Consider the following 25,617-nt stretch of genomic DNA (forward strand, 5'->3'; position numbering starts at 1 on the left):
ATGTATGTCAGCCCTCCGTCCGAGGATGTGTCGCCCTGGCTGGATTTGTCCGGTGTCAGATTAAGAGAGCGTGCTCAGAAATCTTCCACCCAATTTGGCAGGGCGAGGGGCGAGTGGGGCGGGTGGATTCTCCATATATAAGGCCCGGTGTCCTCCAGACAATTTTCACGCAGTTTCACGCAGACTTTGCGTCAGCTCGCACGTCAATGCGGCCGCCAATCGCATTCTGTTCAAGTGCGTTTTGCTCAGAAATTTTTGACTTGTGATTTTTAGATTTAGTTTTTTTTTTTGTGTGCGACTGTGCCTTTGAAGATTTCGTAATGAATTACTGCATGCCAGACATGTATGATATAGGCCATGGTGTAAATGGCGGATACGCCGTGCCGTCCGGAGGCGAGTACTGCATGTACGGTGGCGACGGGCCCGGTTACACTCGCTGTGAGCCGCAGCCGTTACACCACCATCCTCCCACCATGGAGCAGGCCTGGCCGCCAAACCAGTCCTATGGGTGCCCATTTACTGGGGGCAACCCTATGTTCAAGAGTGAGTTGTGCTCCATGGAGGTGCCTCTCAGTCACTACCAGCAACAAGAGTACTACTCTGACGGCAGGCCGGACTTCTCTCAGATGCAGTGGATGCAGGGGCCACACAAGAAAGGTATCGCAAGCTCTGGAAAAAGCATAGAGGTGCTGCTAGGTACCAAAGATTTGTCTTTTCTTCAGCTGTTAATTGGGCTTAGAATTGGCATGGTTTTAGGTGGCTGCCTGTTTTCATGTGTAATAGTCTAATCCCAGTCCAAAAATAATGTAGAAATCCTAGTTAGTAAGATCTGTTTTGAAATGTTCTCACTTGCACTGAAAAAAACAACAATTTTTATTTCGCAAGTTCTTGCACGCATATTTTAAGTAAAATTTAAGTATGGAATTAAGTAAAATCTACTTAACTAAGTTAAGTAAAATTAGCAACGGAAATAAGTTAATTTAACATGTAGTTAGAGTTTGCTGAGCAATTTCTACTTAATTATTTTAAGTTCACTCAGCCACGGTTTGTAAACTTTACTCAAACATCATAGCACTTACAAACATGTACGTAAGCAAGTAGATGGGTTTTTATTGTTTTTAAGGTTAAATGTTGACTCAAATGTAGTTACTAACCAAATGAACACAGAGACCTCAGTACTTGGCACAGGATGCACAATGACGGTAACAAGTGAATAGTTTTTGAGTATGAATGGTGCTGCTAGGTACCAAAGATTTGTCTTTGCTTCAGCTGTTCTGGAGCTTATAATTGTCATGCTTTTAGGTGTCTGCCTGTTTGCCAGCATTACATGTGTAATAGTCTAATCTCAGTCCAAAAATAACGTAGAAATTCTAGTTAGTAAGTTCTGTGTTGAAACTCAGATGTTCTCCAAAAAAAGTACATTCACTTAATTTTTATTTGGCAAGTTTTTGCACACACATTTTTAAGTAAAATCTACTAAACTAATTTAAGTAAAATTAGCAAAGGACATAAATAAATGTAACGTGCAGTTAGAGTTTGCTGAGCAATTTCTACTTAATTATTTTAAGTTTACTCCACAGTCCTCAAGTACAGTTCACTCAGCCACGGTTTGTAAACTTTACTTTAGCACTGAAAAAAATGCCATTAAAGCATGTGGTTCACTTACAAACATGTACGTAAGCAAGTAGACAGCTTCTTGTTGTTTTTAAGGTTATATGTTGACTCTAAATTCTGTTGAAACTCACTTGCACTGAAAAAAAAAACTATAAGTACTTGATTTTTATTTGGCAAGTTTTTAAGTAAAATCTACTTAACTAATTTAAGTAAAATTAGCAAAGGAATTAAGTACATTTAATATGCAATTTCTACTTAATTAGTTTAAGTTTGCTCCACAGTCCTCAAGTACAGTTCACTCAGCCCAGGTTTGTAAACTTTATTTTAGCACTGAAAAAAATGCCATTAAAGCATGTGGTTCACTTACAAACATGTATGTAAGCAACTAGATGGCTCTTTGTTGTTGTTTTTTATATGGGTTATATGTTGACTCAGTGTAGTTACTAACCAAATGAACACAGAGACCTCAGTACTTGGCACATGATGCACAATGACGGTAACAAGTGAATAGTTTTTGAGTATGAATGGTGCTGCTAGGTACCAAAGCTTTGCCTTTTCTTCATCTGTTCTGGAGCTTTTAATTGTCATGCTTTAGGTGCCACGGTTTGTAAACTTTAATTTAGCACTGAAAAAAAAAGCCCTTAAAGCATGTGGTTCACATACAAACATGTACGCAAGCAAATAGATGGCTCCTTGTTGTTTTTTAAGGTTATATGTTGACTCTGTGTTGTTACTAACCAAATGAACACAGAAACCTCAGTATTTGAAGTTTACTCCACAGTCCTCGGGTACAATTCACTCAGCCACGGTTTGTAAGCTTTACACAAATATCATAGCATTGAAAAAATCCAATTAAAACATGTGGTTCACTTAACAAACATATATATACATATAAAAATAATAAATCAAAAGAATTACTTAATTTTTATTTGGCAAGTTTTTGCATGCATATTTTTCAAGTAAAATCTCCTTAACTAATTTAAGTAAAATTAGCAAAGTAAATGTAACATGCAATTCGAGTTTGCTGAGCAATTTCTACTTAATTATTTTAAGTTTACTCTGCAGTCCTCGGGTACAATTCACTTTGTAAAGTTAGTAAACTTTACTCAAAAATCATAGCATTGAAAAAAATGCCATTAAGGCACATGGTTCACGTATAAACGTATGTAATCAAGTAGACGGCTCCTTATTGTTTTTAAGGTTACGTTGACTCAATGTAGTTATTTTCCAATTGAACACAGAGACTATTTATTGGGTCATTTTGAGTAGAAAATGTTACAAAACAGCAAGTTACTTAACCTAACAACAAAAGCAACCACAAAACAGTGTAAATACATCTTGAAAACAGCTGAAAAGGTACCCTTATTAATTATTTATGCCTATGTGCATGATGGGAACAACGGGATCATGACTTTGATGTTCGCTTAAACAATCTTTGTGAAAATGACAAACGATTCCAAGTAAAATATACTTATAAGTTCAAATTTTAGATTTGACAAGCTTATCATTTTTATCAGTGTGGATAAAGTAATAATTTGATTTATGACTGTGAAAGTAGTGTTTTATTGTCTAACGTTTGAAGATTGATGAGATGTACAGCAGTCTTAAATAGAATTTGGATACTTGCAGTAAGTCGCACATCCAAATGTGTCAGCGTCATTGCATTAGATACTGAAGACAAATGCTTAAGGAGTTCTCAGAACTAACCTAATTTGTCTAAGACTTGCATTTAGCTGGTGTTTTGATGATTTTTAGTGGATGTATGAAGTCAGTTCTTCTTAAATTCATGCAGATGTTCTTGCTGAGTAACAACAGATGTAGTTCATTGCATTAAAACTATGAACATGTTCCACATGTTCCTTTCGAACACAATCATATTCATCTCTTTTTAGGTGTTTGCTGCCATTTAATATTGGTGTTCTCAGTTATATCCTTCATTTGTGCCACTTAGACATATTAGTCAATGTTAGCAAGCCTTGGAAAAGCTTTTAATACGATATAATGTTCTGGACTGAACTTGAAGAGACTGCAGTCTTCAGTATCCCTCTGTCAAAGACCTGTTGCAGATATTCGTGAATCTGCATTGTGTAGTGTATTGATCTTCAGGGTGGGATGGAGGTTTGGGGTATTGTATGTTGTATTGATTTGTAAGGACACAGACAGAGGAACAGAAGGTTTGCGCTCACGTCCTCCTTCTGACCTCCACGAAAGACTCATTGATCAGATTGATTACTGAGCTGCAACAAGCTGCCTAAACTTATGTGTGCCTTAAAACTGGCATTTCCTTGTTGTGTTTTTGTCTTAATATTAAGGGGAGACACTGCAGGCAAAGACATTGTTTTTTTCATGCTCCCGTCAAGTTTGAGATTTTGGGCTTTTTGGTTTTCCAAAGTGTTTTGTTTTTTTCAGACTAGTGGGAAGAAAACATCCAAAAGACACCATTAAGTCTTTCTTTTATAGCACTTTATCTATTTGTGTCAATAGATTTCAATTACAATGCACATTTTTAAAGGCTGTTTTCTCAAACTGAGTTTTTTACTCTGAGCCATTCATCTCCAGTAGCACTTACACACATCAAACTTGACATGTTTATTCCTGTCTATACCCTGAAGGTTTTTACAGAGGGATTTGTTCATATATAATTAGCATGATGTTATTACCCCTAAAAACAGTTTAAATACATAGTTTTCTGAGTGACAGTATGAGATACCCAAAATTCCTTCAGTAAAAAATTTGACTCTAATATGTCAAAAAAATTATACAAGAATTTTGAAACTGACTTCATCCCATGTTTAGAATTTTGTACTAGAAATGTATGCAAATTAGCGCATATTTAATTAAATAATGCCTTGTTTGCATATTAAATTTTTTTTAGAAAACTTGTAATACAAACAATTATTAACCCTATAAAGCCTGCTGTATCATATATGGTGCAACAAATGCCTAAGGTTTCTGAATTATCAACATAGTTAAATTATAATTAGATTAGTTTCTGTGCAACAATAGAGGCTATAATAGCAATTCTGGCACAGTTATACAAGCCATTTTGTTCATTAACCCTATAAAGTCTACTGTATCATATTTGGTTCAACACATTTCTAAGGTTTCTGAATTGTCAGCATTGTTAAATTGTAATTAAATTAACTTCCATACAACAATAGAGACTACGGTAGCAATTTTGGCACAGTTTTACAAGCCATTTTGTTAATTATTAATCAACAAAATAGCATGTAAAACAACATCAAAATCACTATTTTATCCAACCAGATAGCTGGCTAGTGAAAACAACATTGTACAGAAGTTATTGTTATTATAATTCAATTATGTTGATAATTTGGACACCTTAGCAGGCTTTAAAGGGTTAATATATTTAACCAACTGGGTAAGTAATGTGATAACTATTAGCTATGTGTCTTAAAGCGTTCGGATGCAATTATCGTTTATTATCTTTTTCCTTCTCTTCTTTCTCACATACTTTTTCTTTTTTGAACAAACCAATTTTAACAATCTACTTTACCATGGATGTATTTGGATTGGCAAGTCCGAATGAACCACCTCTTAAAAGCATAAATCTTTGTATATTAATCAAATAATGTTCTGCATCTTAAGTTTTAGTACTGTTTACAGTTTTCTCTTGTCTCATGCAGATATTTTCAGGTTAAATTTGCTTATTTATTTTTTGCTTATTCTTACAGGGTACATACCAAGTTATCTGGACAAAGATGAGCTGTGTGTTGTGTGTGGGGACAAAGCGACTGGTTATCATTACCGCTGCATTACATGTGAGGGCTGCAAAGTAAGTGTTTGAGCTATTCTGTTCTCTTAGAAGAGCAAACTCTAAGAAAATCTGTAGAAAAACAGAAAAGGGTGCTGGTAACTTTTAGACATTTTCTTTAACCCTAAAGCACAAAAATTGGATACTATTTTACATAGTGCATAAATTTACAGTGCATTCAATTACTTTGTTATTTTATTACATACATTATGACATCTTGTTTTTTAAAGGGTTTTTTTCGACGCACAATTCAAAAGAACCTGAACCCGACATACGCGTGCAAATACGAGGGCAAGTGCGTCATTGACAAAGTCACACGCAACCAGTGCCAAGAATGTCGCTTCAAGAAATGCATCGCTGTTGGAATGGCAACAGACTGTGAGTAACACACTTTAACCCTATGGTTGTGTTCAGGTCAAATGGACCGGGAAAAGATTTTCTTTTCCCCGAAAATACTAGTTAACGTTATCGCATTGGACTCAAATGCCTGACTTTGTTCACACAGGGTATAAGTACGTCTCGTTTTTTTTTTTTTTAATTTTTGTTATTTTTTGTGGGTTTTATTTCTCTTACTTCTCTTACTTTCATTCTTGCCTATGCACTTTCAATGGCCGGCCATTTTTGACAAGTGTGACTTTGTGCAATTTTGTACAAAATAAAATAATTTAAAAGCAAATTTCCTGATTTAACATTAAAGCACACGAGTGTGATAAACTGTGCAAATTTTAATAATGTTTTATCTCATATTGTTTAAAATGCTTGGTGCCTACTTTCAGATAAATGAGGCTTACAGTTAATCAGATGCAAATAGAAACACAAAACCAGTCCTAAATGAAAGAAAACAAGTTGACAAAAAGATTGAATCCAATATTTGGTGATAATATAGCATAATAAGAGATTTGTAAGCAGTTGTTTGGAGTCCGGTCATTTTTGACCCGGGAACACCACAAGTGTGACCTTTTGCAATTTTGTACAAAATAAAATTATTTAATAGCAAACTTCCTGATTAAACATTAAAGCACACTAGTGTGAGAAACTGTGCACATTTTTAGAATTTTTTGTTTAACCCTTTATAGGGCACTCATTTAAATACTTGTAAATTCAAAAGTTCAACCCAAGTGTGTTATTGGAGGTTATTACAAGACTTTTGAACTTTTGTGACTTAAAAAAAATGTATATGTTTTTATGTTGAAAATGAAGGTAAATGAAGTTACCATATGGTTCCTTGCCGGTCTATGGTAATTTTTTCTCCCCCAAAAAATTGTATATATTTTAAATATAAGACATAAAAAATTTAAATAAATACATAAAACATATATAATATTCATATTACTGTATATTTAGGAACATGATTTCTTTTATTTTTAGAATATTTATTTAGGAAATTAAAAATCTTTCTGTCTTCCTCGTCAGAACCCTCAATGGGGTCAGCTGGCACAACAAAAACCGACCTCTATCCATAGAATTGTTGAGTAGACAGCTGCAAAAGAAAAGTTAAAAAGTTTCTGAGTCAGTACCAAGCCCATGTTGATTTGTTTGTGAAAGAAAAGTGCAGATCTACTGAAAACATATAATATTCACATAAATTGTAAATATATAATAAGAAGTGAAAAAATAGCACAGTAATATATGAAATGGCTTAGTAGTAATTATTACAATAAAAACTGTTATAAGTTAAACATATTTCACCATTTATGGCTTGATAACTTCAATAAATGTCTTATGTTTACTATTATAGGTACTAGAACTGACCAAAAACAAAACCTGACCAAAATTACAAATTTTTCGCTGTTTATTTCTTGATCATTTCAATAAATGGTTTAAGTTTGACACTGGATTACTGTGTAATGTTATACAAGCCTGTGCAATATTCAGTGGACAAAAAACAGGCATAAAACAGGCATACTATCACTTGCTTTACTACTACTAATAATAATAATGCATTTTATTTAAGGCGTCTTTCAAGCCACTCAAGGTCACCGTACAGAAAAGCAGAAATATAAAAGAATTAAGATAATAAAAACCATTAAAAAAAAATAAAAAAAAACAGCAATTACAAAGTGACAGCAGTAAAAATAATGTAATTAAGCACAGCAATTATGTAAGATAAGATAATCTAAATAAATAGGTTTTCAGCTGAGCCTTAAATTGGGATAAAGAGTCTATGTCATGTAAGTTGGCTGGGAGGGAATTCCAAAGACGAGGAGCAGCACGGCTAAAGGCTCTGTGACCCATAGTGGTTAAACGAGCATTGGGTGTTTGAAGGAGACCCAGTGAAGAAGAACGAAGAGAGCGAGAAGGAGTGTAGGGTTGAATGAGTTCTGAGAGATAACGTGGAGCCAGATTGTGGAGAGTTTTGTATGTAATCAAAAGAATCTTAAATTCAATGCGAGACTTAATGGGAAGCCAGTGAAGCTGTTGAAGAGTTGGAGTAATATGTTGCATAGATAGTGTGCGAGTTATGATACGAGCAGCAGAATTCTGAATCAGCTGAAGTTTGTGGAGAGATTTGTGTGATAGACCAAATAATAAAGAATTACAATAATCAATGCGAGAAGTGACAAGTGAGTGAACAAGAATAGCAGTACTATGTGGAGTGAGAAATGAACGAAGACGAGCAATATTACGAAGATGAAAGTGACAAGACCGAGTTATACTAATAATGTGTGCTTCAAATGAGAGGGTGCTGTCAAAGATGACCCCTAAGTTCCTAACCTGGGAGGAAGGTGAAACAGAGGAGCCATCAATTGATAAAGAAAATGTATGGGACTTTGAAAGACTGGAGTTAGATCCTATAAGGAGAACTTCCGTCTTGCTACTATTAAGTTGAAGAAAATTAGCAGAGAACCAGGTTTTAAGTTTATGGAGACAATTAGTAAGAGAGTCGGGTGGAAGAGTGGAGTCAGGCTTAGTGGATACATAAAGCTGTGTGTCATCAGCATAACAATGAAAATTAATACCAAAGTCAGAAAGTATTTTACCAAGTGGGAGAAGATAGATAAGAAACAATAGAGGGCCAAGGACAGAGCCTTGAGGGACACCACAATTAACAGAGAAAGGCTTAGAGTTAAATTTTTTAAGTTGTACAAACTGTGTACGGTTGGACAGATAAGAGGCAAACCAGGCAAGAGGGATACCAGAGATGCCAATAGCAGATAACCGGCTGAGCAAAATAGTATGTGAGACAGTATCAAAAGCTGCTGTCAGATCGAGTAAAACAAGAATCGATAAAACACTCAAGCATTTTTATTTTAAACTTAACCTGCCTCTGATCATAATCCCCTCAGTTATTAAGACAGAAATGTCAACAACCATGGAAAACTCAAATAATTAAAATGTAAACATAAGTCTAAAGTCACAATATACACTTAATTATCTCTTAATCCTCAATTCAAACCCCATTCATTGTCGATGAAGTGAATGGTCAAGCTAATGTATGGCCCAGAAGTACGGCTTGACCACAGGTCAGAGGTTGTTGCAAAGTACTTGGCTGATTATATTTTTTTCTGCACAGATTGCTGGTTGCCAGTAGCCAACATTACTTCTTTCCCGGTACTTTAGCCTATACTTTGTGTAATAACAAAAATATTTATTTAAGTGAAAAAATAAGTCCAAAACTTTCAACATTTTGAACAATAGGGCCTTACAATCTTTTTTTTTTTCTCAGAAATTCTTGTTTTAATTTTTCTGATAATCAAATGAAAGCAAAATCACAGATTTATTTTTAAAAATAAAAATAAACGGAGCTTTACTGTTAAAATTAATACATAGAAGAAAAATTATATTCAGTTAAAAAAAGGTTTAATAATAATAGTATTTTTTCAACAATTAAGTGGTGACTCTTTATTTTATTTTTTATCATATATATTGTTTTATGTAAATTATTTAAATGTTTTTGCATTTCAGTTTTCACAGACACTAGTCCATATCGCGATCTGAATTAATTAACAGACCAACTTTTGATTTATTGGTCCAAAAATCGACGAATTCCGCGGCATTCCGCCCTATAGTAAAGTCCGTTTTTATTAATGAAGTCCGCGATCCCGTCTGTGAGGAGACATTGTAAACGCGCGATCATGTAGAGACAGAAATCAAATGCCGTCGTGTAAGATTAATAACATAAGGCTATTTAGTTTGTTTAATACAACAACATGGACCCGTTCTGTAGGAAAGATAACCTTAACTTCTATTGTGATCTGGCGCTATGAACTGAACGTTAAAGGGGGGCTGGGCGGGCCGACGAAGAATACAAAATATCCAACGTTTTATCGAACACATTTTTTATTGATATCGATCTCTTGTCTATCGCGATATATATCGTTATCGTTTTATCGCCCAGCCCTAGTTGGTAAGATGTTCCTGAACCTGTACTGCAACTGCTTTTTCAAGGACTTTAGAAATAAAAGGGAGATTTGAAATTTGTCGAAAATTATTTAAATTATTAGGGTCTGCACCAGGTTTCTTAAGAATTGGGGTTATAGCAGCTATTTTGAGAGATGACGGAACAATACCTGAGCTGAGAGAGGAATGAACAATGCGAGTAATAAAAGAGGAAAGAGAAGGCAGACAGGCTTTGACGAGATGAGTTGGTAAGGGATCAAGTATACATGTCGAGGAATTAGATTTGTAAATCAGTTTGGAAATTTCCTGTTCAGATGGCAAGAAAAAAGCAGATAAAAAAAAACAGAAGGTATATTAGACAAAACACTGCGTGGTAAGTTACAATGTAGATTAGCCGGAGAGGCCAAATGCTGGTAAATAGCACTTATCTTGTCATTGAAAAATGCCATAAACTTATCACACTGAGCAGTGCAGTACAGGTATGCAGGAAGACTATCAGGTGGTTTCAGAAGGCGATTTACCGTGGAGAACAAAGCTTTGTTATTACTGTCTCCAGAGTCAATTAAATGTGCATAGTAATCACTTTTGGCAGTAGAAAGAGCATTCTTATAAAGAAGAATGTGCTCGCTGTACAGTTCTCTGTGTACAGTAAGACCAGTCCGTCCATAAAGGCGTTCCAAACGCCTGCCTTTAGATTTTAACTGACGAAGATCAGAAGTGTACCAAGGTGCAGAGTGAGTAAAAGATACTGTGCGGGATTTAAGAGGTGCAAAATTTTCCAAGAGCAACTGCAGCTCAGAATTATAAAAGGAAACCAAATCATCAGTGGAGAAAAGATGATTACCATGAGAAAGATCAGTGATAGCAGCTGCAAAATCTGAAACATTAAACGTATGGAACGTTGTTGTTTGGATCTAGAGAGCGTAATATTGACATTAAAAGAGAGCAGTTTATGATCTGATATGGGTAGAACAGTGGCTGCACAATCCATTGGTGTAACACCAGAGCAGCAGACAAGGTCCAGTGTGTGTCCTTTAGAATGGGTTGGGAAGTTCACATATTGCTTAAGACCAAAGCTGTCTAGGCAGGAAATAAATTCCCTAGCAACTGAGTTACCAGCATTGTCCACGTGTATATTAAAATCACCCAACAAAATAATATTAGGTGACAGAGTACACAGTGAAGTTAAGAATGAACAGAGATCAGTTAAAAATGCGTTACAGTATTTAGGTGGCCTATAAACAACAGCTAAAATAGTGGGCGTAGGACCGCTAATGGATAAAACAACTGATTCAAAAGAAGCATATGTCGACATAGTTAATGGAGAAACTTTGTAAGACCGTTTATGTAGAACCGCAAGACCTCCTCCACGTCCACAGGCGCGAGGTTGCGATATGTAAACAAACCCAGGAGGGCATGCATTATTGAGTTCTAAAAAGTCAACTTGCTGCCAGGTCTCAACGAGACAGAAGAAATCAAACGCGCTGTCCTCCACGATGTCATTTATAAGAATGCCTTTGTTTGAAAGTGAACGAACATTAAAAAGTCCAATTTTGAGCCCAGTGTCCCCCAGTAAGGGTTTAGCCGATCTGTCAATGCTGGCTAACACGCTTTGGTCAACAGACCGCTGAGATTTCCGTGCGACTCGAGGGCCAAGGGTCCAAAATGACCGTATAGTTTTCGACTCGTCATACCTGAAGCCCCGTCGCGAACCTCGATGGATGTATTTCGGGCGAGGTCGATAGATGATGTCCGGTTGAGTGTAAAACAGATGCGAGAAACACCGCAGCCGGTAAAGTTCGGTCGCTGTATATACAAACAGCGAGGTTGCCGAATGGAACAATGATGAGAAGATAATCCACACAATGAGGCAGAAATGGTAAGTCCACATTTTGTCAGACAAAAAGTAAAATTCGACGAAATCAAGTAAAGTTCGGCGAGCAGCGGCAGCCAGTTGCGCCAGCGTTCACTCAGCCAGCCTCTTACCTGAACAGGGCGTATGTCTAAAAATGGACATTCTGTTACTTGAGCTGGTCTTACCTGAACGGGGCGATCAAATATGATCAAACCATTTTTATACCCAAGCGTTCACTAATTTCTAGAAATCCTACGCAAACAACGTCTATATCAACATATAACACAACTTTTCAACCATATAATGTGTGAGTTTCATTGACTTACCATTGAGCATTTCGATGCTTTTTCCGTTTTTGTGAGAGTAGGTAGGAGCGTAAATCAGCATTTTTCTAATTCTGGAAGCACGCTTAAGTTTGAAGCGCCCCGGGCAACTTCCGATTGGTCAGATGCCATGGTGTCGCTATCTGTGATGTAGACTAACATCTGTTGATTGGCTGGGAGAAATCCATGTGCTTACACGATCATCATGCAAAACATGCAAACGCCATTGAAAATGTTCGATTAAGTTACCAAATATGGTTCTTTGCCCGATAAAGGATTAATATTGTGAAAATTATTCATAAAAAAAATCTTTTACTCAAAAAATGAGGTACCTACTTTCGGATAAATGAGGCTTGCGATGAATTAGATGCAAATTGAAACACAAAACCAGTCCTAATTAAAAGAAAACAAGTTGACAAAAAGATTGAATCCGATATCAGGAGATAATACAGCATAATGAGAGATTTATAAGCAGTTGTTTGGAGTCGGGTCATTTTTGACCCGGAAAATCAAAGGAGTGACAGGAATCTAAACATAACCAGAGAGCCCCTGTTAGTGGACAATTCTACAAGTACAGGCACTTTGCCATTCCCAGGCAAAAGTTGATTTTGTGTTTGACAACATGCTGTTGTTCTTCCAGTGGTGTTGGATGACAGTAAGCGTCTAGCGAAGCGGAAGCTGATCGAGGAGAACCGCGAGAGGCGGCGGCGCGAGGAGCTGCAAAAGACGGTGTGGGAGCGACCGGAGCCCACGCAGGAGGAGTGGGAGCTGATCCGGGTTGTCACTGAGGCCCATATGGCCACAAATGCCCAAGGCAACCACTGGAAACAGAAGCGCAAATTCCTGGTGAGAGGTCTCTTCCCTGACGAGCGCATCGCAGAGATGTTTCTTGTTTTAGGATGTTTCTTCATTTTGAGTGGGATTCTGTTCTTTTGTTTTGTTTTTGTTTTTTTGTCTTCTTTTACCCTACCACAACCCTAGAATCCCCTTTTCCCCAACCCTTCCCAAGCCCTTCCTCACCGCTGTTCCCAATGTTAATATGTCCATGTTTTTGTATCTCCTTGTAGAGTGGGGAGTGTTAGATGGACGCTGGAGTCTCTACCACAAAGGCAGCAGCACTAACTTTAATGGAACACCTTTGTCCTTCTTTCCTCAAGCTCCGTTTCCTAAACCAAAACTGTTTTCTCATGTCTGTTTCTGTTCTGATCTTCTTCTCTCTGTCTTTTTCTAACCATGTTTCTAAATGTCCTTCTGTTCTCTTGAATCTAACTCTCCTCTACAGATTGAAGTTCTGTTTGAGGACTCTTTAACACTGCTGTGGGTTTCCATGAGACGACTAGTTGCCTTTGTAAAATTAGTCGTATGTTTTATTTGGCCATTGCATTTACTTCAGTTACGAGCATTATGATGGTTTAAGGCGAGACACTGCAGGGGAATAGCGTAAAACAAAGTAACTAATAGTTATCGCCTTACTTACTCAGTTGATTGGTTACAATGATAATTGCAAACATTTTTTGTATTACAAGTGTTCTAAAATGTTAGGTTTTAATATGCAAATGAGGCATTATTTAATTTGCATACATTTCTAGTACAAAAATCTAAACACTGGATGAAGTTCAATTTTGTTTTGACATATTAGAGTCAAATGTTTTTACAGAAGGAATTTTGGAATTTTCATTTTGTCACTCCATAATTCTGAAAATACTTATAACAGGCAGAAAACTTCACTTACACTTTAGTAGGAAAATGCATTAGAGTTGGCAAATTCCTGGCTGTTTTACAACTCTGTTCATAGATTTGTATTAGAGAAACTCTCAATTTCTAAATTATAACTTGTGATCTTGCAATTCTGAGAAAAAAGTCAGAATTGCTAGATATAAACTCGTAACTGAGAGGGAAAAGGCCAGAATTGTGTGTGTTTCAGTGGCCAGACACAACAACAAATTGCAAAAAATGCTTTTCTTACTTAGATTTTTTTTGTCTTGTTTCCAGCCAAAATATCTCAAAATTCTTAAATCAGGAAGGTTTTTTTTAGATGAGTAAAAATTGTATTATTTTCAGAAATAACAAGTCAAAAATGAAGTGTGTTTTTGCTTGAAACAAGCTAAATAATCTGCCAATGAGGTAAGCAAAATAATCTAGTTGTCTGCTTTAAAACAAGATTATTTTTCTTACCCCATTGGCAGATTTTTTTCTTGTTTCATTCAAAAACTTCTTTGAAAACAAGACAATAATTTTTACTTGTCTAGAAAATCCTTCTTGATTTAAGATTTTTTTCTATATTTTGGCTGGAAACAAGACAAAAAAATCTAAGTAAGAAAAGCATTTTTTGCAGTGAATTTCAATTTCACTTCAGTAGGAAAAATGCATTAGAGTTAGTAAGTTCAATTAATTTCTGGCTGGTCCAAAACTCTGTTCAAAGTTTTGTTAACATTTAGCCTTATAGCTTTGAATAGTGAACACTGCAAAAAAACATGCTTTTCTTAGATTTTTTTGTCTTGTTTCCAGCAAAAATATCTAAAAATTCTTAAATCAAGTTGCTTGAAACAAGAAAAATAATCTGCCATTGGGGTAAGAAAAATAATCTTGTTTTCTGTTTAAAATAAGAACATTTTTTTTGCTTCCCCCATTGGCAGATTATTTCGCTAGCTTGTTCTAAGCAAAAACTCATTTAATTTTACTTTACTTTAAGAAAAGGATTTTGTGCAGTGAATGAAGCCTAGACTGTTAAGGCACTTTAGATAGCACAAAATGTGATAAATATTAACAAACATTTAAACCAAAAATCACTCAGTCCTGATTTTCATATGTTGTAGAACATCAAATGAAAGTTTTTCTAAAACATTTATAAAATTATACTAGGCAGTTAATCCGTACGTAATATTATCGAAGATGATTTTAAAGCCTCGAATTCCATGGAAACGCCACGCAAACTTAATATCTCACTGTCACTTTCTGTCTGCACTCTCACCTGTCCAGTTTAAACTTGTTCTTTTTAGCTGACTTGACTCGGGTTCTTCATTGAAACTTCACGATCCCTGTTGATTGCCCAACAGGTCGAGGAAGCAATGCTACTTAATGAAATAACATGTAATTTATTCTGTACTTCTGACCAGAGTGCAGTGGGGGTGAAGGAAGCCAAGGTAAGAACCAGCAGAGCAAACACGTTTATTTATGTTTTTATCCAAAAGAAACGCTCTCTCAAATTCTCAGCTGCTTCCATTTCTGTCACGTTTTTTTTTTTTTTTTTTTTTTTTTTTTGCGGATAAATCGGCGTGCTGAATGCTTAAGGCATTTGTTTGCCGTGTTTGTGTAGCTCTCTGCTCGCTGTGTCAGAATGAAGGTGTACACAGAAGAGGAAAGCTGAATAATCAAAGGGGAACATCAGGCTGGTTTTGCGCTGTACTCAGCTCCCAGTCTTCTTTTGACCCTCAGTCTGGCTTTCTGTGTTTTTTTTTTTTTTTTGCTGTCTTTCACATCACATTTTTTTCTGGTCAGAAGGGCACAAATCTTTTAAAAATTAAACTAAAAATAACATCCAAATATCAGTGGATAACCCTAGTCAATGAGCTCCCCGCAGAAGGAGATTTCAAAGACGCTTCTCTGCTCTGATCTTCTTCTAGTTTAAGTTTCTCATCTTTCCTCTTTTCCCTCTTAATAAGTGAGCTCCACTTTTGTTTCGATTACATGTCTTGCTGTAACTCTGGCCTTCTTCGTGCTTTAGAGGGGAATGAGGATTTGCTGTGTCACACCTTCGTGTCTGTGAATGTCCGTTTCCTGTAAACGCCTGTGTTACTGAGCACCATGTCCCTTCCTTTCCTGTCGTTGCAGCCAGAGGACATCGGTTCGGCGCCCATCGTCAACGCACCAGAGGGGAGCAAAGTGGACATAGAAGCCTTCAGTCAGTTTACAAAAATAATCACCCCCGCCATCACTCGTGTTGTGGATTTTGCCAAAAAGCTGCCCATGTTCTGTGAGGTAAGAACAACACTTTCATTAAGGGAATGAAAGTCCTTAGAAATTATGACTGTGTTTGATATGTAATTTTTGTCATTGTTCAGCTGCCTTGTGAGGACCAGATCATTTTGCTGAAGGGTTGCTGTATGGAGATCATGTCTTTGCGAGCCGCAGTGCGATATGATCCCGAGAGCGAGACTCTGACGCTGAACGGGGAGATGGCCGTCACGCGGGGCCAGCTCAAGAACGGGGGTCTTGGCGTGGTCTCGGACGCCATCTTTGATCTGGGCGTCTCGCTGTCCTCCTTTAACCTGGACGATTCGGAGGTGGCATTGCTACAAGCCGTGATTTTGCTTTCCTCCGGTCAGTGCCATCTTCACTTTAAACCAAATCATTCATTCTTTTTCTTGTCTGTCACATTATGTTTGCAAACATCTCTCTTCTCACAAATCTTCTTCACAAACTTGAGTTTCTTTTTACATTTAAAAAATACTAAAAATGTTACATGGTCCAGAATTCCAACTGATGCAGACATATAAGTTATCATTGTTGCCATTTCCACAACTAAATAAAAATTAAAAAAGGTAATTGCAATTTTTTTTTCAGAATTGTGATATAACCCTGCAGTTGTCAGAATTGTAAGATATAAACTCAAAACTGCAAATTATAAAGTGAAACATGAAATTCTGACTTTTTTCTCAGAATTGCGTATATAAACTGGCAATTGCGAGAAGTTCTGACTTTCTCGCAATTGAGGGTTTATATCTTGCAGATATAAGATAGAAACAAGCAATTCTGAGAAAAGAAGTCTCACACGTTTTAACCCGCAATTGCAACTTATTTTAGAATTGCATCATATAAACTTGCAATTGTGAGAAATTCTGATTAATTTGAATTACATTAATCTCTGCCGATTAAGCCTTCTATATTTTGCATTTCTGACTTTTTTATCCCAGTTCTGACTTCTTTTCTTATATTATAATTGAGAGAAATTTGCTCTGAAAATAAAATCTGTTTAATCTGATTTATAGCTTGCAATTCTGAGGACAAAGGTGAGAATTGTTAGATATAAACTCACAATTGCAAGGAAAAAAGACAGAATTGTGAGATAAAAAGTCACAATGGCCTTTTTATTTTTAAATTCAGTGGTGGAAACAATATTCCATAGTTGTCTTCTTTGGATGTCTAGTAATAAAATATTGGCTAATGGCAAACTGGGTTAAAACACATTTACATGGCACTCTCGTAATCAAAACGTGACCAAATTACAATAAATATAAGAATATTCAGTAACACTTTATGATAGGTAAGGTGGATTGGAGGTGATTGAAACCTCTGGTAATGGCAGACGGTCTGCCAGGGAAACACGGTCTCTGAGGCTATACCATAGAATTTACACATATGGGATCCACTTAGGTCTCTCATATGGAACCCAGCCTGCTACCGGTTCTCAAGGACTCATCGAGTGAGGGTCTGGCGCCGGACGCTCCGCTATGTCTGGCTGCTGAAGGGACAGAGGAGCTCGATAGGGTCCCTGTATGAACACCCTGGAGCAGTTTTAGCAAGCCGACCCGAGCCGGGCCACTCAGTGCTTCTACCTGTTTGAAGTGAGAACACAGGAGGATACCGGCTCTACACGAAGGCTATAGAATCTGCACTTCTAGAAATGGTCTGTGGCGTGGAAGGATTGAAACGTGAAAGTACGCATCCTTCAGGTCAATCGCTGCAAACCAATCTTGGGGACGGACACACCTGAAGATGTGCTTCTGCGTGAGCATGTTGAACGGTAGCCTGTGAAGAGCCTAGTTCAAGATGCGCAGATCCAAGATCGTCTGTAACCCACTGCCTTTCTTGGATACCATGAAGTACGGACTGTAAAACCCTGTCCTCATATCAGCTGGAGTGACTGGCTCTATCGCATCCTTGGCCAGTAAGGAAGTGATCTCTGCACACAAGACAGGGGCATCTGCGGCCTTCACTGAAGTGAAGTGGATACCCCTGAACTTTGGAGGGCGTCGGGCGAATTCTGATGGTCCGGAGGATCACTATTAACTACGACTTTTCCCTCAATAAATTCCTAATTTGCTGCTTATTAATAGTTAGTAAGGTAGTTGTTAAATTTAGGTATTGGATAGGATTAGGGATGTAGAATAAGACATTAATATGTGCTTAATTAGTACTAATAAATGGCTAATATTCTAGTAATATGCAAGCTTATAAACAACTAGTTAAGAGACCATAAAATAAAGTGTTACCGAATATTCTTATGCATGCAAGTGCAGTCAGGGAGAGAGGCATGCATGTCTTAAAAAGGATGTGCTATGACTAAAATGATAATTAAAAAAAAAAAATCTTATGAACTACTATGTCTGGTAAATCGAAGAAGAAGAGATTGCTTTCCTTCATAAGCGATTAATGCCGGTTGTCAATACTAGCCGTGACTTCCACCAGGAGTCCTTTTAAAAGCTGTTAGGCCAGCTGCAGTGCCTGTTCCTGAGTGGCGATTACCCAGGATTACACAGGCCACTGAGGGGAAACCACTTAATAACGCTATTAAAACAGGATTACACTTCAGCCGAGAATGTCACAATCAATAGGTAAAGACTTCAGTGCCCACGTCCACTCCTGTACAGATTTGTTATCGATTCCTGCCCATTTAAACAGATTGTCCAGTGTTACAGCTGGGCGAACCTGATCAATGACTGCAGTGTAATTCTTTTGATAATTAACTAGTGTCCCAAAGGTCTTTCTGATTTGGTTTTGAAGAGAGAATGTTGGAGGTGATTTTCTTTTTTTACATCACTTTTTTGCATTACTGTAACAAATCAGCTTTTATTGCTCATGCAGACAACTAATAATAGCTAGATTTCAATAGTCTGCGTTCTCATTCTCTAGTAATTTATTAAGTGTTGAATTTCTAGCACACTGGTGGCACAGATTTGCAGTCATGCGAAGGCAGCAGTTGTGCCACTCTAGTGTTAAGTATTTAAAATGTCATTGTTTACTGGGCAAACATGCCTCCTTTCTGTGCCAATGAGGCTCATTGTAAAATGTGGTGGATTCATTCATTTCGGTGCCACTGAAAGCTGGCAGTCAACAGGGTTTTAAAAAGAGGGAAAAATCTCTCATCATCATGTGAGCTGTCTTATTTGGCTTTTTTTTTTTTTTTTTGTGTACAGTAATTTTGTGTTTTATCAATTTTGGCCACACCTAAGCAGTGTTGGGAAGGTTCCTTTGGCAAAGTAATAGGTTACAGATTACAAGTTACCCTATATAAAATGTAAGTATAGTGTAACTATTTCAATTGCTTTATTAAAGTAATGTAACTGATTACATTTGATTACTTTTCTAAATTTGTAATGTTTTCAACTGTTGATCATTTTTAAGCATTTAAACTTGGCAGGTTTAACATTACACTGGGTACTATCAGATTTTCTAAATCCTTTCCCATTTTATTCTAAAGCACAGCCACCACAAAATCTAAGAAATTAGATATTCAGATGTAGCCCCCATTTGTAATTGTTTCATATTTTCAGATTTTTTTTTCTTAGTGTTTTCTGTTTGAAGATTTTTTGCAGTGTAAAATGTTGTAATTTTTTATTTTGTTGTGTTTCGTTTGTCCTTACAGTGGAAGTTCATTTTGATTTTAGTGTGAACTACTTGTGCTAATCAGGCTAGAAACATGTTAACAACATGCTAACCATGCTAACAACAGGCTACTAATGCTAACATCATGCTAGTGACATTCTAATTACGTTAGCAACAGGCTAGTCATGCTAGTAACATGTTAATAACTTGCTAATCATGCTAACAACATGCTAACAACATTCTAATCATTTACACACATGCTAATTAGGCTAGAAACATGTTAACAACATGCTAACAGTATGTTAACCATGCTAAAAACAGGTAACAATGTGTTAATCAGGCTAGAAACATGTTAACATCATGTTAGTAACTTGGTAATCATGCTAGTAATGCTAACAACATGCTAATCATGTTAGAACATGTTAATCATGCTAGAAACATGTTAACATGTTAATCATGCTAGTAACTTGCTAATCATGCTAGATATGCTAACATCATGCTAGCAACATTCTAATCATGCTAGCTACATGTTAGTAATATGCTAATCATGTTAGAAACATGCTAACAACATGCTAATACTGTTAAAAACATGTTGACAACATGCTAATCATGCTAGAAACATGTTAGTGTCTTGCTAATCACATTACCAACATGGTAATTATGCTAACAACATGCTAGCAACACACTATTGACATGTTAATCATGTTACAAACATGCTAGAAACATGTTAACAACATGCTAATCATGTTAGAAACATGCTAAAAACATGTTAATAATGCTAGAAAACATGTTAATCATGCTAGCAACATGCTAGTAACTTGTTAATCATGTTAGCTACACGCTAGTAAAATGCTAAATAAGTTATAAACATGATAGCAACATGCTATCTATCCATTTATCCATTCATCTGACAGACTGCATTGCCTTCAAAACATTCAATCTTTAAGCTTTAAAACTTTTAAACTTTTTCACTCTTCCTGATCAGGCTTTTTCAAGCCTCTTGACAAACTTTTGTATCTAGTTTTGCTTGTTCTAAGCAAAAAGTCACTTCATTCTGACTTGTTTTTTTCTGAAAACAAAATAATTTTTACTTGTTGTAAGAAAATCCTTATTAATTTAATAATTTTTAGATATTTTGGCTGGAAACAAGAAAAAATTTAAGAAAAACATTTTTTGCAGAGCAGGCCCTTGCTTTATTGAAACAGTTTGAATGTATTTTGAAATCAAACTCACCCGTCATCTTTTCCCCTTTGTTTCCTCCACAGATCGTCCAGGTTTAACGAGCGTAGAGCGGATAGAGCGCTGTCAGGAGGAGTTCCTCTTGGCCTTCGAACATTACATCAACTACCGTAAGCACAAAGTGGCTCACTTCTGGCCCAAGCTGCTGATGAAGGTGACAGACCTGCGCATGATCGGTGCCTGCCACGCCAGCCGCTTCCTGCACATGAAGGTGGAGTGTCCGACGGAGCTCTTTCCGCCCCTCTTCCTGGAAGTGTTCGAAGACTGACGGCCAACCAGTCCGGCCAAGCTGCTCCCATCAACACCAACCTCCACAGATCCGACCTACCTTCAGACTCCGTCTCCCTGTTCCTGGTCACATGACTCTGTTCTAGCACTACTGAGCGTCATTTCATTCCATATTTTTAGGAGTAGCTCTCTGGCCTATTTTGAATCGAACCATTCCTTTTACAAAGCGGGTACATGTGAATAGCGTTACAACTTTTTTTTTTCACTCTTTGTAAAAAGAAAAATCAGCTTTCTGTTACTCTCGGTTTTTTTTTTTTCTAATGTTAAATTGTTTTATTTCTGATCATAGTCTTTGATGCCGCTTAACGGAGATGTATGAACTATGCATTCGGGTTTCATGTCACACGTCAGGCCTCAGAAAAGAGTTTAAAAACACCACACTGCGATGGAGGATGGCAATACTTTCCTTTTACGTCCCTTATCTGTTGGTCTGAAGGTCTTTTCATGCTCACATTAAGCCATAGATTGTTTATAGTTCTGCTCCAAAACCCAATGAGCTGCCTACCTAGACAACATTTCAAGACATTGTACTTATAATAAGACTGTAAAAGAGGAAATTTACAAATGAGGGCTCTTTGATATCTCAATTTTTTAAAAGAGTAAAATCACAGGAATATAAAAATATTACATCTCATCTGCTTCACATTCTACTAAGATTATCGAATATACAAAATTAATTCAAAGTCAATTTTAGGTTTTACCAATACCAAAAGATCTGAGCTAGGGCTGGACGATTGACCGAAGTTGACCATATGCTCGGAGTACAATGATATGCCAGCTCCTAAACTTCTGATGAAGCTCATTTTATATGTGCTATATATAGGTGGACACTCTTGAGACTCTTCTACTGCCTCGTTCTTATCAGAAACTGAGAAAAATAATAATTGCAACATCGTAATTAATGATAGCAGCATGAACATTCAGTTTCATATTATTTAACAACATAATTTAGATGCTGAGTCTGGTAATCCCAGGAGACCTGCATAGTTGTACATTTAAATGCTAAACACAGGTAAACACTAGCATAACCTGTTTAGGCTAACGTTATAACTAGCCAGCGATACTTCTCTTCAAGGACATCTTAATGGTATTCTTGATAATCAGTAACTTGCCTTCATAGTCATGAACACATTTTTAAAATCTGGTAATATTTTAAAGCCTTTATTATTTTTCAACTCTACCGCTGTGCAATAAAATTCACTTCAAAGACTCACTTTTCATTTATAAAGACGACACAGAATTTTTTTTCACAGAAAACAACGTCTTTTTAAGATGAAAATGATATGAAATGACCCATATAGCCAGAAGATGGCAGCAGAGGATCAATCATTGGCTGCAGCTGCCATTTCAACTCCCTAGTTTTTCAAGACGCCTTGCTTTTTTATTTATTATAAGATTACTAGTGTAATAAACTGTAGTACGTTTACCGCACTGAAGTATATAGTATAGCAAGTGCAGAAAGACATTAAAATAAATAAATAATTAAATAAGCTCAGACACAAACAGCCTATAAGGGTGAATTATGTAAATACTTTTATAAAACGGTTAGTTCCATTCCTCAATTCTGATTGGTCAGCAGCTGTGTCGTATTCATGATACAGCACTGCTACGACCGCTTCACTCAACGTTCTGTGTATCATTGAACCTCCTTAGCAACCACCCTTAGCAACGTAAACAAAGCTGCAGCAGTTAGGGACTACTTTTTACAGCGGAAGGAAGTTAATGATTTTACTTTATGAAAACGTACAACCTAATATATATAAATTAATATATATTTTTGATTTTAATATTTTTATTGTGTGGTTACCATTTTATAAAAGCAATAAGGTACTTGAGGCTGTGCTGTATCATGAATAAATCACGGCTGAAGGGGTTGCAGGCCTAACAACGCCCTTCAGCCGTGATTTATTCACGATACAGCACGGCCTCTCGTACCTTATTGCTTAAATATATAGTTGACTACAAATTAAATAAGTTAAATATTAATGGTATAAGAATGAAATAATAGTTTATATAATTTAATAACTACATCTTTTAAGCTTTATCTTAAGCTATTAAATAGTCTATATGTAACCAACACAAACTTGTTACTGCTGTAGTTTTGTTACTCTGGATTTAGCCTGAATCATTTATCATAAATCATCAGCTTGTCAGATGTTTCGTCCGGTTATTACTGTCAAACATAGCAATGACTTGCACATATTTAGCCGATTTACTCGGCTTGTCTAAAACAAGGAAGTAATCCGTGCATATGGTCAATTCAGAACCTCTAACCAACGTAATTTCCCCATGTCGGTTATCCTATTAATACTTTCCCCTTAAAAATATACTATACAGACGTGTATGACCATTGTGCTCACATGTTTGTAAAATGTATTTTGTTTGCAAGAGATGCTGGTTATTTTCTACTTTTGACATGGCAATATTAATTTGTTTTGTTTGCAAAAAATGAAAGTTATTTTCTTTTCTATTTTTTTCTTTTAGGAAAATTGTTTTTTTTTTTTTTTTTCAACAAAACTGAAATGTGACTTATTCATATTTATGGAATAACCATAAATAGTTTATATCCTTTAATTATTTTAAAGTCACAAAGATAAGAAATGTACTTTCTCATTAGAAAAAAAAGTATTTTTACACTACAACCCTTTAATGAACTATGAGGGCAAAAAAAAAAAAAAAAAAAAAAAAATATATATATATATATATATATATATATATATATATATATATATATATATATATATATATATATATACTCTACAAAAATGCTTTTCTTACTTAGATTTTTTTACTTGTTTCCAGCCAAAATATCCTACAATTCTTAAACAGGGTTTCCGCGGGGCATTAAAAAGCATTAAAAGTCATTAAATTGATTTTGCGAAAATTAAAGCCTTAAATGGCATTAAAAAGCATTAAATTGTTTTATACCGGCATTAAAACTTTAGATAGTGTTGAAGAAACACATATTACCAACTTATCTTGAATGTAAAAAGGCTTATTTATACAGTGTATATTTAATAACTTCGATTCACTGTCGTGAAGTATGATAAACACAGAACCAGTTTTGGTAATTGCTTCTGGCCGGTCCAAAATTGTGTGACACATTCTTTAAGAGCAGCCAGTTTTAGCCTCTAAAGAGTTTAAATTTTTTTCTGTTCAGACTTGATATTTGAAATTTTGGAATCTGCAAATAAACGCTGACATTTTAAGCTGTCTCCTGATCCATTTCTAATTATGTTCAGCAGAGATATACACGCTTTCACACACAGCCGTGTTAGTTCAGGGTTCGAAATTGCTACCGTTTTGGGCACATATGCTCCCAAAATTTAATCTGCGCGACCTCAAATTATATTTGGGAGCATTTGTGCGAGTGCGAGTAATTGTTGTCTTGCGACTTGGTTTCATTTCTTTACAAAACTTTGGCTAGCCTAAGTACTGCACAGACTGTTGTGAGCTAATACAGAGACAGGTTCTCTCTTTTGATTGTGGACAATTAAAAGGCCTCCACAATCTGCTTTTGAAGAAATCTACTATAGTTCGTGCTACAGCGTACATTCTGTCAGATACAATTCTGCCGCCTCCGTCTCAATATACTGTACAATGCGGCATACATTCACATCAAATGATAACTCAGCGGCAGAGTTCCACTCACACAGGAGCGTAATTTCCACTCGGGACACACTTTTCAAAATCCTGTTTGTGTCCTCCCACTTTCAAATGGTTTTGTTAAAGTAATCTCTTGTATTGTAGAATGAACGCTCCGCGCCGTCGAGAGTTTTGCACGATCGTTAAAACGAAACCAAAAGTAAAACGCGCACGAGCATTCAAAAGCAAGTTTAATACCCTACGTTTAGAGAGCGACTCCCCAATGCGCGCAAATTAGGCTACATAAAATATCTAGACTGTTATTAATATGTGGGCTGTATCGAGTTTTATAGTTGTCTATAACTGTATCATGCTTGAAAAATTCGGTCTCTATTTGCACTTTGAATATTGAAAGAGTAGCCTACTTTGATCATGCTTGCATCTATTGCCTATACAACTAAGAAAGAAGTGTCGTTTATTTTTTGTTTATACAAAATGCAGTGGCTGCCTCTAATTTAAATGGATGCACCTATAATAGAGAAAATAAACATCTTGTTCATGTACTCATATTTTCATTCATTCTTGTCCCTTGCTTAAGGCGTAAAATAAATATATAAAAAAGGCTTTCAGAATCAGCCCATTTGCTTGTAAAACATCTGCAATCAGAATCAATCATGAAGAATTAAGATCAGCGCATTACTAAAAAGAAATTAGGTGCTCCTAAAAATTTTTTGGTGCTCCTAACTTTTTGAGGTTGGGAGCACCAGTGCTACGAAGTAAAAAAAAGTTAATTTCGAGCCCTGTAGTTATTGGTTGCGTATGGCATTAAAAATGTTAGAAATGGCATTAAAAGGCATTAAATAAGATTTGAAAATCCTGCAGAAACCCTGTTAAATCAAGAAGGACGAGTAAAAAAATATTTTTTTAAGCAGAAAAATCTTATTTTTCTTACCCCATTGGCAGATCATTTTTCTTGTTTCAAGCAAAAACACACATCATTTTGACTTGTTTTTTCTAAGAACAAGAAAATAATTTTTACTCGTCTAGAAAAT

At 36.2% G+C, this 25,617-nt stretch overlaps 1 protein-coding gene across 1 annotated transcript; it reads left to right on the forward strand.

Moving 5' to 3' along the window:
* Positions 1-320: 320 nt before the first annotated feature.
* thrb (thyroid hormone receptor beta) lies at positions 321-23,633 on the forward strand. Its single transcript, XM_073821748.1, has 8 exons — positions 321-657; positions 5,310-5,410; positions 5,620-5,767; positions 12,549-12,754; positions 15,025-15,051; positions 15,740-15,886; positions 15,970-16,228; positions 20,719-23,633. Exons 1-8 carry the CDS (start codon positions 321-323, stop codon positions 20,958-20,960), a joined length of 1,467 nt encoding a protein of 488 aa, XP_073677849.1. The 3' UTR covers positions 20,961-23,633.
* The last annotated feature ends 1,984 nt before the right edge of the window (positions 23,634-25,617 follow it).

This window comes from Garra rufa, chromosome 17 (assembly GCF_049309525.1).
Source record: "Garra rufa chromosome 17, GarRuf1.0, whole genome shotgun sequence".
NCBI lineage: Eukaryota > Metazoa > Chordata > Actinopteri > Cypriniformes > Cyprinidae > Garra > Garra rufa.

Excerpts from the sequence above, each read along its gene's own strand:
- thrb (XM_073821748.1), top strand. The coding sequence starts at position 321 with ATGAATTACTGCATGCCAGACATGTATGATATAGGCCATGGTGTAAAT. Across the intron at positions 5,411-5,619 it reads TTACATGTGAGGGCTGCAAA|GGTTTTTTTCGACGCACAAT; the intron begins GTAAGTGTTTGA and ends TGTTTTTTAAAG. Across the intron at positions 12,755-15,024 it reads AACAGAAGCGCAAATTCCTG|AGTGCAGTGGGGGTGAAGGA; the intron begins GTGAGAGGTCTC and ends ACTTCTGACCAG.